Source organism: Seriola lalandi, unplaced genomic scaffold (assembly GCF_002814215.2).
Source record: "Seriola lalandi dorsalis isolate HSWRI2012SDOR001 ecotype SW California unplaced genomic scaffold, Sedor1 jcf7180002054397, whole genome shotgun sequence".
Classification (NCBI taxonomy): Eukaryota; Metazoa; Chordata; class Actinopteri; order Carangiformes; family Carangidae; genus Seriola; species Seriola lalandi.
The window spans coordinates 476,189-490,441 of record NW_019524950.1 but is presented as its reverse complement, the minus strand read 5'-3'; the positions used below and the strand labels follow the sequence as shown (position 1 = coordinate 490,441).

The window sequence follows — 14,253 nt, the reverse complement described above, 5'->3', positions numbered from 1 at the left end:
CGCTACAGTGACTCAGTATCAGAAAGTGATTAGACAGTTCGACTGGGCCAGTGCTAGCTGGTTAGCATGCTAACTTCAGTAGACAATAAATAGAAGCAAAACAAGAGGGTGGTTTCCTCCACTGGAGACTCTTGGTGAGTAAAGGAATGAAGTTTGATGCAGAACAATGTTTCTCCTAGACTGGGAAGTGAACAGCTGTGATTGCTAACACTGGCTATGTTACAATAGCAAAACTTAAGTATAGCTTGACGCATGCACAATACAAAACATGTTTTTCAAACTATTAACTGAACAAAAGTAAAATCATATAGAATGATAAATATATGGCTTCCTTAATTACTTATTGCCGCCATGACCCCGTTTCTTCATGAGTCTCAGTTGCATTCATTTATAACTTTTCTCACTTTTTGAAATCAGACTGTTTGGTCATTCTGAGGACGTTTAATTGACTCAAAGTGACAGCAGCTACTCCTCCCGTGTTCGAGACGAGCTGACCTCAGCTCTTTAGGCGAATGTAACATCACACACAGAGAACATCAATGCACTGATATTGACCAGATACACCTTCAGCTGCTCTGCCCCACCTGCTGATGGATGAGCTAATGAGAGCCGCCATTAGCCGCGGACGCAGCGGGCCAGGCCCACCCTGGATTTAACATGCATGATTTATCACAGTGTAACCTCCCATCATTCTGTGTGTGTCTGTGTGTGTCTGTGTGTGTCTGTGTGTGTGTTTGTTTCCAGGTCTGGTAATCCTCTGGCGAAGCTTCACGGCTCCTCCATCTTGGAAAGACACCATCTGGAGTTTGGCAAGACTCTGCTGAGAGATGAAGTAGGTTTCAGTGTACACACACACACACGCACACACACACCTACACACACAAACACACACACACACACACACACACACACACACACACACACACACACACACACACACACACACACACAGGGGTGGACACATCAACACCTAAACATCTGTACATTGGAAAGCAATGTGATATAACCATCCTGCAATAAATCTAAAGAACTGACACCCCGCCCTCTCGAGCCTCGGCTCCATTTGCTTCTGTGGGAAAACATGTTTATGAAAAATTTAATGAAATTGAAATGATTATTATCTTTCCATTTCCCATGCGTCTTTGCTAAAATAAAACTTTGATCAATGCAAAAGTTCTCAAATCTTACTGCCCAGTACAGCAGTAGATCCCCTTTTAGCTTTCAACATAGAAATAAAACTCTCAGCTTTCTCTGTTTATCTTTTCCAATTTATCGGTTTTGTCACACATAATTTCCGTCTCACATCAAAGGAAGCCTGTTTTGAGTCTTCTCCTGCTCTGTATGTCTGGCACACTCACAGTTTAGAGATCATATGTGCAGTTTCAAACATAATCTCAACCTTCTGGATGTCCAGTCAGGGTCATGACAACCTAACCCCCGACACACGCCCCTGTATTCTTGTTGTTCTCTGAATCGACCGTCTTGATTTTCTCCTGTGTTTCAGTCACTGAACATTTATCAGAATCTGAACCGCCGGCAGCACGACCTCGTCATCCACCTCATGGACATCGCCATTATCGCCACTGACCTGGCTCTCTACTTCAAGTCAGTACAAAGAGAATGCAAATGCATCACGTCCTTTCAGTTATCGTTCTACCGCTTTAAATGCCTTTTAGCCAGCATTATAAAACAGATTAATTACACTTAATTGTTTGAGTGGCACATTTGATAATGATTTCATCTTTTTGTGTCAGTTTTTTAAGTAATTACTTTTTGAATTGATACATAAAGAAGTCAACAAAAATACAGCAGATAAGAAAAGATTTTGTGTTGATGAAAAACTCATCTGTAAGTGTTGCTGATGAATTCTGTCCCACCACCTTCTCCAAAATAATCTCAGCAAAACAAGTGAGAGGTGATGCATGTTCAGTGAAAGCACGTCAGAGCAGACCGTGATTATAATGCCTTGTGAAACGCCTTTTAAAGATGGAGGTAGTGGAGCACTGTTTTGTTTCTGTGCAGGAAGAGGACAATGTTCCAGAAGATTGTTGACCAGTCCAAGACCTACGAGAGTTGGACCGACTGGACCAAGTACATGATGCTGGAGACCACGCGTAAAGAGATCGTCATGTAGGCACAAACGCAAACACACAGGTAGAAACACAGACGCATACAAACAGTCAGATGTCAACACATGTATTGTGTTTCTAGGGCCATGATGATGACAGCCTGTGACCTGTCTGCTATCGCCAAGCCGTGGGAGATTCAGAGCAAGGTACGCGGCTTTGTGATCTCTACACAAGGTCCTTTTCATACTTCACAGTTGTAGCTGTAAAATGGCTCTCCAGCCTCGCTAACATCCAGCCGTTCACTGTAATAAGACACACACTTGTACACAGGCTCCAGGAGAGTCTCTGCAAGAGAGCGGGAGCCGGTGATAAAGTAGACAGAGAATGACATTTTGTCAGCGCTGCCATTTCTCTCAGCAGCGTTCAGCAGTGATTCCTGACGGCCTCATGCATCAAAAGCAACCTGCTGCTTTTCATTTGCCTCATTACGGCATGGCAGGCTCAGCGTTTTATTTAAGTAAAGTATGCAATATACACATTGCCATCGCGCTTGCACACACAGGCATATCAATATGAACAGGAAGTATCGCTGGCTGTTTAACAGGCGCTGCCGGAGGGTCATTTTTTACCTTTATTTGTTTGCAATTGGCTGGGAACATGAGCTCTTTGTCAGCGACGCCTGCTTCACATTTTTATACACACACATAAGCTGGAGACTCATAGCAATTCCACTGTACCCATAATAAAACCAGTAATGGTAATTCAAAGCACAGATAGTTGAGTTCTTGTTGATGAAGTGCTTGATGCATCACCTGTTGAAAGAATTCAAATATAAAGCTAATAATCTATTATAGAAGAGAAATATAAGTTACCAGACGATTTTATCCAATTCCTCCAAAACGTATTCGTATAAGATGATCAAGGGAGGGCAGAAACAGAATCACTGGCTCAACTGGTCCCATGCTTATTATTAGAGCCGCGCTCAACCTGTAATGAGGGGTCACAAGTGGACATAGCTTCATTTTCAAGGGTCATGAGCTAAAAATGTTTGAACCACTGATTCAGAAAATGCGAAGGCGCGCTGTGCTGTTTTGGCAGGCATTGTTAAAGAAGATATTTGAGATATTTTTTTCCTAATGTCTCAGGCTCATGGGCTCCTTTTCAGCTGTAATCATAACAAATAATTCCACAAGTCAGCAGACGCCTGACCTTTTTATAAATGATTTTTCCATCAAAATGGTTCTGCAAATCACCTTCCAGGTGGTTTGGTTTTCATGATTGTCCTCCAGCATGACTAGCTAATTTAAAACATCCATAGTTTAGCTTAATGGCAAAAGCTGTTGCACTTATACACTTATAATTTTAAATTGGAACAGGTAATTGCAGATTGAATATTTAATTTTCTCCCATTGTCAATTGCTTGAGTTTAAAGTAAAGAGTGAGAGCTGTGTTGCTGAGTACAGGGGAGGATTTTGCTGTTAAAGGGTCATGAATCTGGTACTGTGATGAAAATCTAATAAATACCAGTATAATCATGTTTGAGTACTGCCAGATGTGGTGTTCAGATACAATATGTGTGAAGGGAGGTTATGGGACCAGCAGTGCGATCAGTGTATTAGAATAAAAGGCTCATGAATATTGTTCCCAAATAGCATCTTACAGTAGACGTTGGTGTGAATCTATAGTTATGACAACTTTTAGTGCAAAAAGTATCAGTAGTCACACAAATAGAATGATGTATCCCTTTTAAATCTTTTCTACATCAGTTACTTCACATCTGTAGTAGAATTTGGGATTCAAACTACCAGCCTTTTCATCACCTTCAGGCTCCTGTTATTAATGTTCATCCTTTACGATTATATGTCAAAGATACATGTAATTAATCTACAGTCTCTCAACTACATGATGAGTGTGTGTACAAGCTGATAAACATCTCATATCAAACCCAAAAAATAATTATTACCATGTGCTACTATGACAAACTTCAGCAGATTAGTTGAGTTCTCTTCTGCTCTGTTGCTCCTTATGCACAGTCGATGCCAATTATGATATTCCACCTTTATTTTTGGCGGATACGTTTTTTTTTCCCCTGGTTCGATTTCACCTTTGTCTGCACCTGGTGAGTCAGCTCCACATCCCACACACGCTGTCAGGATATCTATCTACAGCAGCGGCCGCCCCCCCTGTGGATTGTGCTCTAAAAGTAGTTTGATGACTAACTCCTCTCCTAAAAGGTGAATTCCACCCTGAATACAGCAGCTACATGTTTGTAGATGTCAAAATGAAGCCCTCCAAATTCAAGTTCTCATCAGAGACTTGCGGAAACTTGATACTAGAACTTAATTTAAGCAAAGGGAATCTCTGCTCGTGGGAAATGAGTCTCTATTACAGCTCGAGTTTGTGATTCAAGCTGATAAGATGGTTGCATTCTTACATAAAAATCATCTGATGTACAGATAAAGTCACTCAGATTTTTATTGATGATAGACAGTCCTCCCTGAGATGTTCTGGAGAGACAAAAGCTTGAGCTGCTTAATTCTTCTTAAGATACTCCACTGACATTTTTATAGCTGATACTTTTTTTTTTTTTTTTTCCCACTCAGTTCTGCTTCCCACGCACACAGAATATCTGTCTACAGCCAGCCACAGCCTCGTGGCAATTGTTCCCTCCAAACTGGCTTGATGACTAACTCTTTCTAAAATGAGTTTTTTTTTTTTTTTTTTTTTACCCCAAATGCAGAATTCACATATTATTCATCAGATCTCACGTTGCTCCAATTTAGGTTTGCAAGGGGCAAGACAAAATAGGCTTTCATCTCATCAAGGCACAAAAGCCTGAAACTGCCTCATGAGCAGTGAGCAAGATTCTAAATTATGGGACATTGTAAAAGCTTTACAGGATGATTTTAAGGACATGTACGGGAGCTTTTCTTACTCTATAAAATGCTCCTCAAATCAGCACCGTGCTCCAGCCAGTAGCTTTATGACTGCCAGTGACTTAAAGGAGAATTTCCCCAAATACTGTGCATAGTGTTGAAATGATCAGTCAGAAAATAACTTGTTTTATATCATTTTAAATTAAATACCTTTTGGTTTTGGACTGTCTGGCAGATGTCATAGAGGCTCTGAAAACTCTGGGAACATTTTATACACTTAATAATTAATGCTAAGATATATATATAATAAGATAAAAATATTGTCACAGTCACATGATCCCCAGTTTAAAAAAACTTTCTTTTCATTCAAATCGTTATGTAATTTTGAGCTTATCTCCACTAACAATTTGCTAACCACAGAGAACCATGAGACAAAGTCTGTTGACTGACTTGTTTTGACTTGAATTTGACCTCTCCAAACTTTGTTGGACCCTGTAGGTGGCGCTGTCTGTAGCTGCAGAGTTCTGGGAGCAGGGAGACCTCGAGAGGACGGTACTGGAGCAACAACCTATTGTAAGGACACAGTAAGATTTGGGGGATTGTCCATGATGACAAATCAGAAAAGCTTGTAAATGGACCTTTGTGCTCGGATTATTGTGTTTCACTCAAGAGTCAGCAGTGGACAGTGAAAAAATGGGGCAGTTCACGTGAAATGAGCCTCGTGGGACCCTTCATGATCAGCTCAATCATATGATCAATTTTATGTCTATAACCTGGACAAATATGCACATGATGCTGTAGTTTGAACTAGGTAATGAATTAAATCTGTACTCCAGCAATCTACAGAAAACCTGTTTATCTGTCTGTGTTGATTTTCATATTTTTTTAATCAGTTTGTGCCAGTAAGATAAAGTTTGAGAAAGGAGAGAGGATTTGGTGGGTGGACACGAATTGCAGGAATTATGGCGAGATGGTGCTCTCCTCTGGGTTTCATTTTAAGACGGCGAGCGGGAAGGACGGGATGAGAGAGCAGGAGAACAAGAGACAGAAACGCAGCTGGAAGACGAAATGAAAAGACAGATTTAGTTCCCTGTGGCGGCAGTGTTGAGCGATGTCAGGGCCATTATGTGGAGCACTGATACAGAAAGAGCGGTGACTGTGGCCCCAGCCCAGCCGACCGTACCCTCCCCTGGCTCTCTCTGCCACTGTCTCTCTTTCTCTCTCTCCCCTCGCTGTGTTTCATTCCCTCGTGTCCTTGAGACACTTGAAGTGTGAGAAGCACCATCCCACACTCTCTCACCTCACAGTGCTCTGAATTTAATAGCATCAGTCAACAGGGAAAACTTTTCATTTTGATCAGTTTGTATTTCCCCAGCAGTCGATTCTGTGAGTCACTGTGGTCTGACAAGAAAAAAAGAGTTTGCAGAGGCTGTAACACTTGATCAATTTTATCAGGAAATGTAGGTGGGCAATTTTGCCACCAATTACAGCCAGCATGGATTTCCTCACAGTTCTGACAGCTTTGTGCTGCTCACGCTGCGCTAAAGTACCAAGCACCTTTTGAATGTGCCTGCTAATGTGAAGCTAATGTAACTTTGCATGGTTCATTCATAGCTTTGTTTACACTCAGAGAGGACACACTATGGAACTATGACCCTCTTTTACAAGCATGCAAAGTTGAGACCTTTGAAGGAGACAGTTTGGGTTTCAGGTTCTGACTTGATGCTACTAAGCATTTGAGTCTCTTTGGATGAATCTACAGTTTTCTCAGTGAGTGAGGATGGAGTGCTTTCCATATTTGTGATTGTGGTGTAGCTGTTAAAGCAGGTGTATGTACAAAAAAAAAAAAGAAGAAATAGGCCTTTTTAAGTTAGGGAAATTGTCTCCCCACCACACACTCAACAAAGATGTCAAAGGTCAGAGGTCAGCTTTGGAACACCTTCACTGGGGCTGGGAGGATGCCAGTGCTGTGTTCAAGGACAATGCAGTAGCTTTAGTTTCCTCAGGTTTTTTTTTTTTACTCATACATATGATAGAGTAAGTAGTTTTACATAAACTTTGAAATTGGTAAATCCATTAGAGGTTTCTGGCTGAATGGGAAACCAGTTGTTAGAGCAGTTTCTTGTTGTGAAATGCTTTATACACACTGTTAAAGCGACGATACCTTGATGTGTTTTTAATGCAATAGTACTTCAACAGCAAATTACATTTCATTGGTATGATTGCTACAATATCTAAAAAAAGGTAATGATAAGGACATTAAAGTACAATAGCTTAGCGATAGTGTTGATGACCAGATCACCATAATCGAGTGCTTTAAACACTTCTCTCTCTCTTCTCCAGCCCATGATGGACAGAAACAAAGGAGAGGAGCTGCCGAAGCTGCAGTGTGGTTTCATCGACTTTGTCTGCGCTTTTGTGTACAAGGTCAGATGTCACAAAGACACACGCAAACACCCACTACTGAGTCCCTCTAACTCAAACACTCACTGCAATGAACACCTGCCACTGGCTAAAACAAATAATAACAAACAAATTTACATGCAGCTTGATATTGACTTTGTTTTTGGCTGCATAACTTTATTACAAGACAGTTCGGATGTGCAAATGGATTATCATAATCGAATTTGTTCGCACCATGTGAGGCTGATTAGTTAGTGTTATATGTATGATTTAATAAATTATTTTGACTGTTTGGATCTAACAAAGCCGTATTGATTTAATGTGATTCGATTTGTGTTGACTCTTCCACCTCTCCTGCTCCTCAGGAGTTCAGCCGTTTCCACGTGGAGATCACCCCCATGCTGGACCGCCTGCTGAACAACAGGAAGGAGTGGAACGCCCTGAAGGAGGTGCACGAAGCCAAAGTGGCTGCCATTGAGGAAGCCAAGAAAGCCAAGGAGGAGGAGGCTCAGAAAGTTGTGGCAGCCAAACAAGGTAGGAGGCCGTCAGACACGTGAACACACACACACAAACAATGTGTTACTCTCTCTATTTTCATGTGGGATGTAAATGCCTCTGAGCCTGAACAATCATGTGCCAGTTGTGAGGTGAGAAATTTATGCCAAAACTGGTAACGGCAGAGACACAGAAATACACACACAGGACGAGAAACAAATAGTTTTGTTTGGATGCATTTTTCATGGTGTCACTTTGAATAATAAAAACTAACTTCCCCTCTGTGTTTCCTTTTTTTCTTCCCTCTTTCTTTTCTTCTTTTCTTCCTTCCTCCTGCAGCGAGTGCAGCCCAGTCACAATCAAAGACTTGTATTCTCAGCTAGAGAGGCTACAATAGCACCACCTTGTTTGCAACATGGTTATGGTCCAATACTGGATTTATGCAAAAGATTTTCTCCTTTTTTTCTTTTTAAATCCAGTTTACAGAGAGGATGTCTCTCACTTCTCCTGCATTTACTGAAATCTCCTTTCTGCACTGCTTCTTCCTGTCCTTGCTGCTTTGATACTGTGTTACTCATTAGATGCACTTGGCTTGATGTTGTGTTCAGGTGTTTGCGGGAAGCTCCAACAGCTAACATTTGATAGTCGGTTACCAAAAAGCATTACATACAGCAAGCTATGTGTTTTGTCTGTACTTTGTCAAAAATTTGGAAGCTTCCTGAACTGAAAAGGTTCAAATGGCAACTCAGGTGTTAAATGTCATCTTACCTACAAGCCTGTAATGCTGTACTGGCATTAACTGAATCCAGCAGCTGCCTAGAAAGGTGTGTTATAGAAAATGCTCAGCAGAAATGTAACAGTACACAGTCTGTTGAGGAGCTAATGGGCTAAAACATGCAAAGCATTAGTTTGTTCCTTTAAGTATCTGTGATTGCGGCTGGTGGGTTAGAAGCAGATGTAACCTACACTGACCTTTAATAATCTACACGTTTGTGTTGTAAACACCAGTGTCTCCTGATTACACTTCAGTGTCAGTTCAAATGTTCAGTATATGCTCTCAGATGATAGGTCTGGGTCAGTCTGAGGACGTCAGAGAGTTTCTCAGTAGACTGAAAAAGTTCTAGACATTTGTTTTGATGAAGCAAATGCAAACTTATTGTTATGTATTCTTATTATGAGCTATAAAGAACATCAAAGTAAAAAATATCCAAGACAATCAATAAATTAAAGCTTCAGTGTGACTCTTTGATTCTGTGCATTTTGTAGTAATGGTTCTTTTATGATGGATATGTGTTTATACACAGAGAGGGAACATGCTCCAGCTGCGGTTAATGACATTCATCACTGGGCGTTTCCATAGTGTCTGTGAGTCAAGTGTTATTTTATATTTTTGGCTCAGGTCTTGCGACATTAGTTGTGTTGACATGTTTGTCTCAGTTTCTTCTTCGTCTGTGCTGTTAAAGGTTCAGAACGGAGAAATCTATAAATGCAAACGCAGAACATGGCTTGCAAAATAGATGCACGCTGAAAATACCTTCATGTACTCTGTTGTTCAGTTATTGGTTGGTTAAATACGGCTTACCTTCTCTGCTGCACTGGTTTTTACTGTACACTGTGTATTAAAGTATGTTACTAGATAATAATTCGACCTGATCCTTTTTAGCGTTTGTGATATTTAATGTAAATGTTTGTAGATACTTGCGCAGAAATCTAATGCAGATCAGCGGAGATGAAACAGTTTGTGAACTAATTCCTCACACAAACACACATGCAGTCAGTTTTGCTGTAGTTAACAATGAGGAAATGTGAAATTGTTTGAAAAGAGATTAGTAAAGACGCTATTTTCATACTGACTAATACTGGTGTCCGTCTTTTTATTGAGAGGTGTGTGTGTGTGTGTTGTGTGTGTGTTTGGGGGGGGGTGTTAGTTTGTTAGGTGTTGCTGTGTCTGGTGTCAAATTGTGGTGATTTTGAATTGGTTTCTTGTGTTTTTGTGTGTTAGTCAGAGACTATGTGGCATCTTATTGTGATGAGCTAGTGCTGGTGCTGGTGTTTAGAAAATAGTATTTAAATGTGAATGGCATCTGCATCCACATACATTTCTGTGCAGTTTTATTACTCTATAAAACAAATGTGTTTCAGCATTAAACACTCATATGTATGTATGATTAAGAGCTTCAACATAAACAGCATATTTGATTGCACTTTTGTAACCATTTCATTTCAACGACACATACTTGTTATTTTCTTTGCATGTTTCCTCGTCTCTCGCTGCACTCTCATTTGATTCTCTAGAGAATCTGTGTGGAAATTTTTTTGCACCTTTTTTTTTTTTTTCCAACCATGAGGATTTACACCCCAGCGAGCATTTGACTGACAGCACTGTGGAGGAGCTGGCCAAGTGTTGTGCCAAAATTTATTTCCCCAAAAACAGGTGGTGGTAAGCAACAATTTCACACCAGGGGAGAAAATGCCAAAATTAAATCCTTTCCTTCCCAAACCACAGATGTTTATTGATTGTACAGAAGTTGTCAGGCTGTACATTAATCTATGGGTATTAAGTGATTTTCTCTCGTTGCTGTTCTACAAAACTGAAACAGCACTTATATATAGGTCAAAAGTGGTCTTGGCTCAAACTGAGTTTAATAGGTTTTTAAACATCTAGGATACCTATGATTATTATTGCGACAGATTTTTAATTACAATATTCGAGATGTAATTCATGCTGGTTAAAAGATGTTAAAACAATGGTTAGATGTAACATAGATGTATGCAGAACTGTTTAACCACATTTAGCTGTGTAGATGCTTAGATGTCTTCTGACCTGATAATTACCAAATCCTTGTTTACTGGGAGCAGCTCACTCTGAGAACAAAGTACGACACACACACACTCTGAGAAATTACAGGGGAAATAAATCCTGGCACCACTCGTTCCCAGTCCCAGCACATGGTTTTCAAGGTATTTACCATTATGGCATTTCAGAATTCAAATTCAAACAGTTTTGAATTGAAATCAGAGAAACGTTGGTCTAGTTTTTTTTCCTTTTTTTTTTTTAACAAGAAATTACACACCTTTTGTAGTTGTCTTTTTCACTACACTGAGAAGTAAACATCTGGAAACTGGCTGTATGAGACTCACTGCAAATTAGTGTGGATGGGAGAGAGTTGCCTGCAGCACTAAAGCAGAATTGCTGCATAAACGACAACTTGCACAACAGCTGACAATGTATTATTATCTGTCAGCTGCACCATCCATTTAAATGTGTTTGTGTGTGTACACATTAATGCATTCTCCCACCTAGAAGCATACATAATACTGTTATAAAACGCAACATGACGCCATAGCAGGGATAATGAAAAGTGATCGCCACTGGAGTCTCAACGGGGGGGCAGCTATATTCATCACCACCCCTCCCTCCCCTCCCTTACACACTGTAGTAATATAATAATAGCCATGGATACATAATGTGTGTCGTCACTGGTGTATGACGTAAATCCCCATGACGTAAGGGCATGTTGGGAGCTCAAAGGATTGCCGTATACGGTTGTGATGATCAGCAGAGCTTGTAAAGCTTGGCTCTGACGCAGGGACAACCCGTGACTGCAGAGAGTGAGAGAGAGGGGGAGAGGCAGAGCAGCAGCTGCAGTACACTCAGAGAGCCTGCAGGAAGGGAGCTTTACCCTCATTCTAGCAGGGATCGGGGGCAGTCGTGACTGCAGAGCTGCCAGCCTGCAAGCCACAGCAGAGAGCAATGCAGGACTATTTATAGACGACTATGCATGTGTCGGCTGCAGTTTCTAAGCAGAGGAAGTCACTTGACTAGTTTGCTCAGGCTTTGTTGTCCCAGAAATGCATTCTCATCAGCATCGCTGTGGCAGTACAATGTTTAGTTGCTGCTGTGTGGAATCACACTAGAATCACATGAAATTCTTACATTAGATCACCTGTGTGTGCAGCATTCAGAAATAACCAGGCTTACTTCCACCAGTTTCTTTTTATGGTAACCTCTTGACGTCCAGCTTTCACCTTTTGTTTCCCCTCTAGATAGCGTTGAAGTTGTTAAAATCACATTGATTGACACTGTCAGGCAGTATCACTGAGAACACACGCAGACCTGAAGCGTTAATTAAAGTTCCTCTCCAGACACATTTTAAACTATGTAAAAATACTCTACAATGATTAATATTTTGTTTAACATGATTTTCATGAATAAAAAGTGAAGATAAACTCAAAGAAAGGGGTCTGGAAGGACATCTATCTTACTTCCTCATTGAGGACTGAGAATTCTGGATCAGGCCTTGTGCCCCGCCCACTCCCGCTGCTTGCGCTAGGCTGACAGTTGAAAGAGTAGACAGCGTCAAAGGAAACATCAGAGAGACTCAGCCACATGTTTGAGCCTCAGTCAGACCCAGACTCAGGAGTTTTTGAGTTTGTTATTTACCAAAACTGGTGACTAGCAGACATATCAGACATATCAGAATGGTTAGTGCAGTTAGCATCTTTTATGGCAAGGTTTCAGGTTTATTTTGCCCGTGCCCCGTTCCCGCAAGTTGACAGGATTGGTTCTTTACATGACGTATGAAACCCTGGCTGTCTGAAGCCATTTTTATGAGAAAGTCATTGGTTCACTGCAGTTCCAAGGTGGTTAAAAACTTGATTTTCATCAGACTGAGTCTTTAAATAATGATCTAAAACAAGAAAGACGAGCTAAACATTTCTGAAGCTGTATCTAATAAATGTTTGGCATTTCTTTCATTTTCAAAATAACAGTCAATAACATTGCTCTAGATCAGCAATTACATTAATCAACTAATTGTTTCAGCAGTAGAGACTGATAACAACTTATTCCTGCGACTGTAAAATCTGATGAGAAATGTTAGAAAGCTGTGAAATAACTGCTGAGACAGGTTGACCTTTTTCAAAGACAAATGATTTTAAGGTGACGCAAAAACAAAAAAAAAGTGAGAGAGGAGATGTGATCTCAGGAGGACACAATGACATGACAGTTTTCTTTCTTTAACACAGGCAGAAAAGCGAGACAAATCACTCCAGTGACGTATCCGCGTGTATCAACATGTCTCATGAGGACAGTTAAGAGGCTGCAGGATGTTTGAAGAAATCAACAGTATCACGAACTGCAACGCAGTGAATGTGCTTGCATCTGTTCAGTGATATAACACCAAACACTGCTGTTCTCCAGCTTACGATCAAAATCCCCACAGGAGGTTTTAAAGATAATATGATTTCTAGGTAGAAGAAAACACATTCCTGAATTATACACTATATATGCATTATTATTTATATTATTTAACCAGGTATGGGTTTAATATCTTTTTTTCCTGAGGCTAAAGATAAATATTACAGATAAACAGTAGAATAAAAACATGTGAAAGGTAGAAAAGTGGACAGCAACAAAATAGATGCAAGCAGACCAGCATGTTCAGTGAGTTCAGTAGTTGTAAGTCATCAGTTTGTGCATATTTGTCACATGGAGTCAGCATCCACTGAATGCAACAGTTATCATCGTGTTGCACAAGGTGACCTTTGACCTGAAGTAACTCTGCAGTGTGTAATGTTTGCTGTCTGAGCTCAGTTGACGTTCGCAGAGACGCTGCTCACTGTGGCTGAGCGCTGACCTCATTTCTAAGATGACTTTAATACAATACACATTTAAAACACGCTTAATTGGTTTTGAGAATTTGTCTTGAGTTAATCTGTCTAAAAATGCAGCAAAAAATGGCAGAATGAATAATATCAAAATTTATTTCAGCAAATGGCAAAAAAAATCATCGTTGTCGCTTTGAGTTTCTGAGATTAGAGAGATGTTTACCAACAGAAGACCGTCAACTCACTGGTCGGTGCTAAGTACTGAAGAAAAGTATTTACCACGCAGCAGACATGAGGGCAAATCAGATGTAGTTTCTTTCTCATCTTACAAATGATGTTTCTATGCCCTTTAGCCAAGCAGCATATTTTCCCAAATACTGAAATCCATTCAGACTCCCAAGTTTCACCAATCAGCTTTTTCAGTCATACAGTGAGGAATGAACAAACAATAAATTTAATCTTTACTATTGAGAGTAATGAGAAAACTGGGAATATGCCACTGTACGGATTAAGCCAGATTTTAGCACCAAATTAGTTGCCCCCGACTAATTTACATCTATTTAATAAGTGCAAAGAAATCAAAATAAAGAAGTGCACCAAAATTGCATAGTAAGTGCTAGTTAGGCATATTAGGGTGTTTAGGAGAGGAGGGGATCTCTGAAGAGATGAGTCCTCAAGAGATTCTTGAAGATAGAAATGTACGCTCCTGCTCTAATAGCATTCAGTAGCTTGTTCCGCCATCAGGGAACCACAGACGAGAACAGTCTGGACTGTGTGCCTGCCTTGTGTGCAAGGATGCA

At 40.4% G+C, this 14,253-nt stretch overlaps 1 protein-coding gene across 2 annotated transcripts in view; it reads left to right on the top strand.

Moving 5' to 3' along the window:
* pde6a (phosphodiesterase 6A, cGMP-specific, rod, alpha) overlaps positions 1–9,694 on the top strand; it is a 30,427-nt gene extending 20,733 nt beyond the window's left edge. For both annotated transcript variants that reach the window (XM_023409547.2, XM_023409546.2), the window contains exons 18-25: positions 745–832; positions 1,505–1,605; positions 2,023–2,130; positions 2,212–2,275; positions 5,444–5,518; positions 7,289–7,372; positions 7,714–7,882; positions 8,183–9,694. In XM_023409547.2, the coding sequence (XP_023265315.1) occupies positions 745–832; positions 1,505–1,605; positions 2,023–2,130; positions 2,212–2,275; positions 5,444–5,518; positions 7,289–7,372; positions 7,714–7,882; positions 8,183–8,226 (733 nt within the window). In that variant the 3' untranslated portion in view covers positions 8,227–9,694. The remainder of the gene's footprint in view (positions 1–744; positions 833–1,504; positions 1,606–2,022; positions 2,131–2,211; positions 2,276–5,443; positions 5,519–7,288; positions 7,373–7,713; positions 7,883–8,182) is intronic.
* Positions 9,695–14,253: the final 4,559 nt, after the last annotated feature.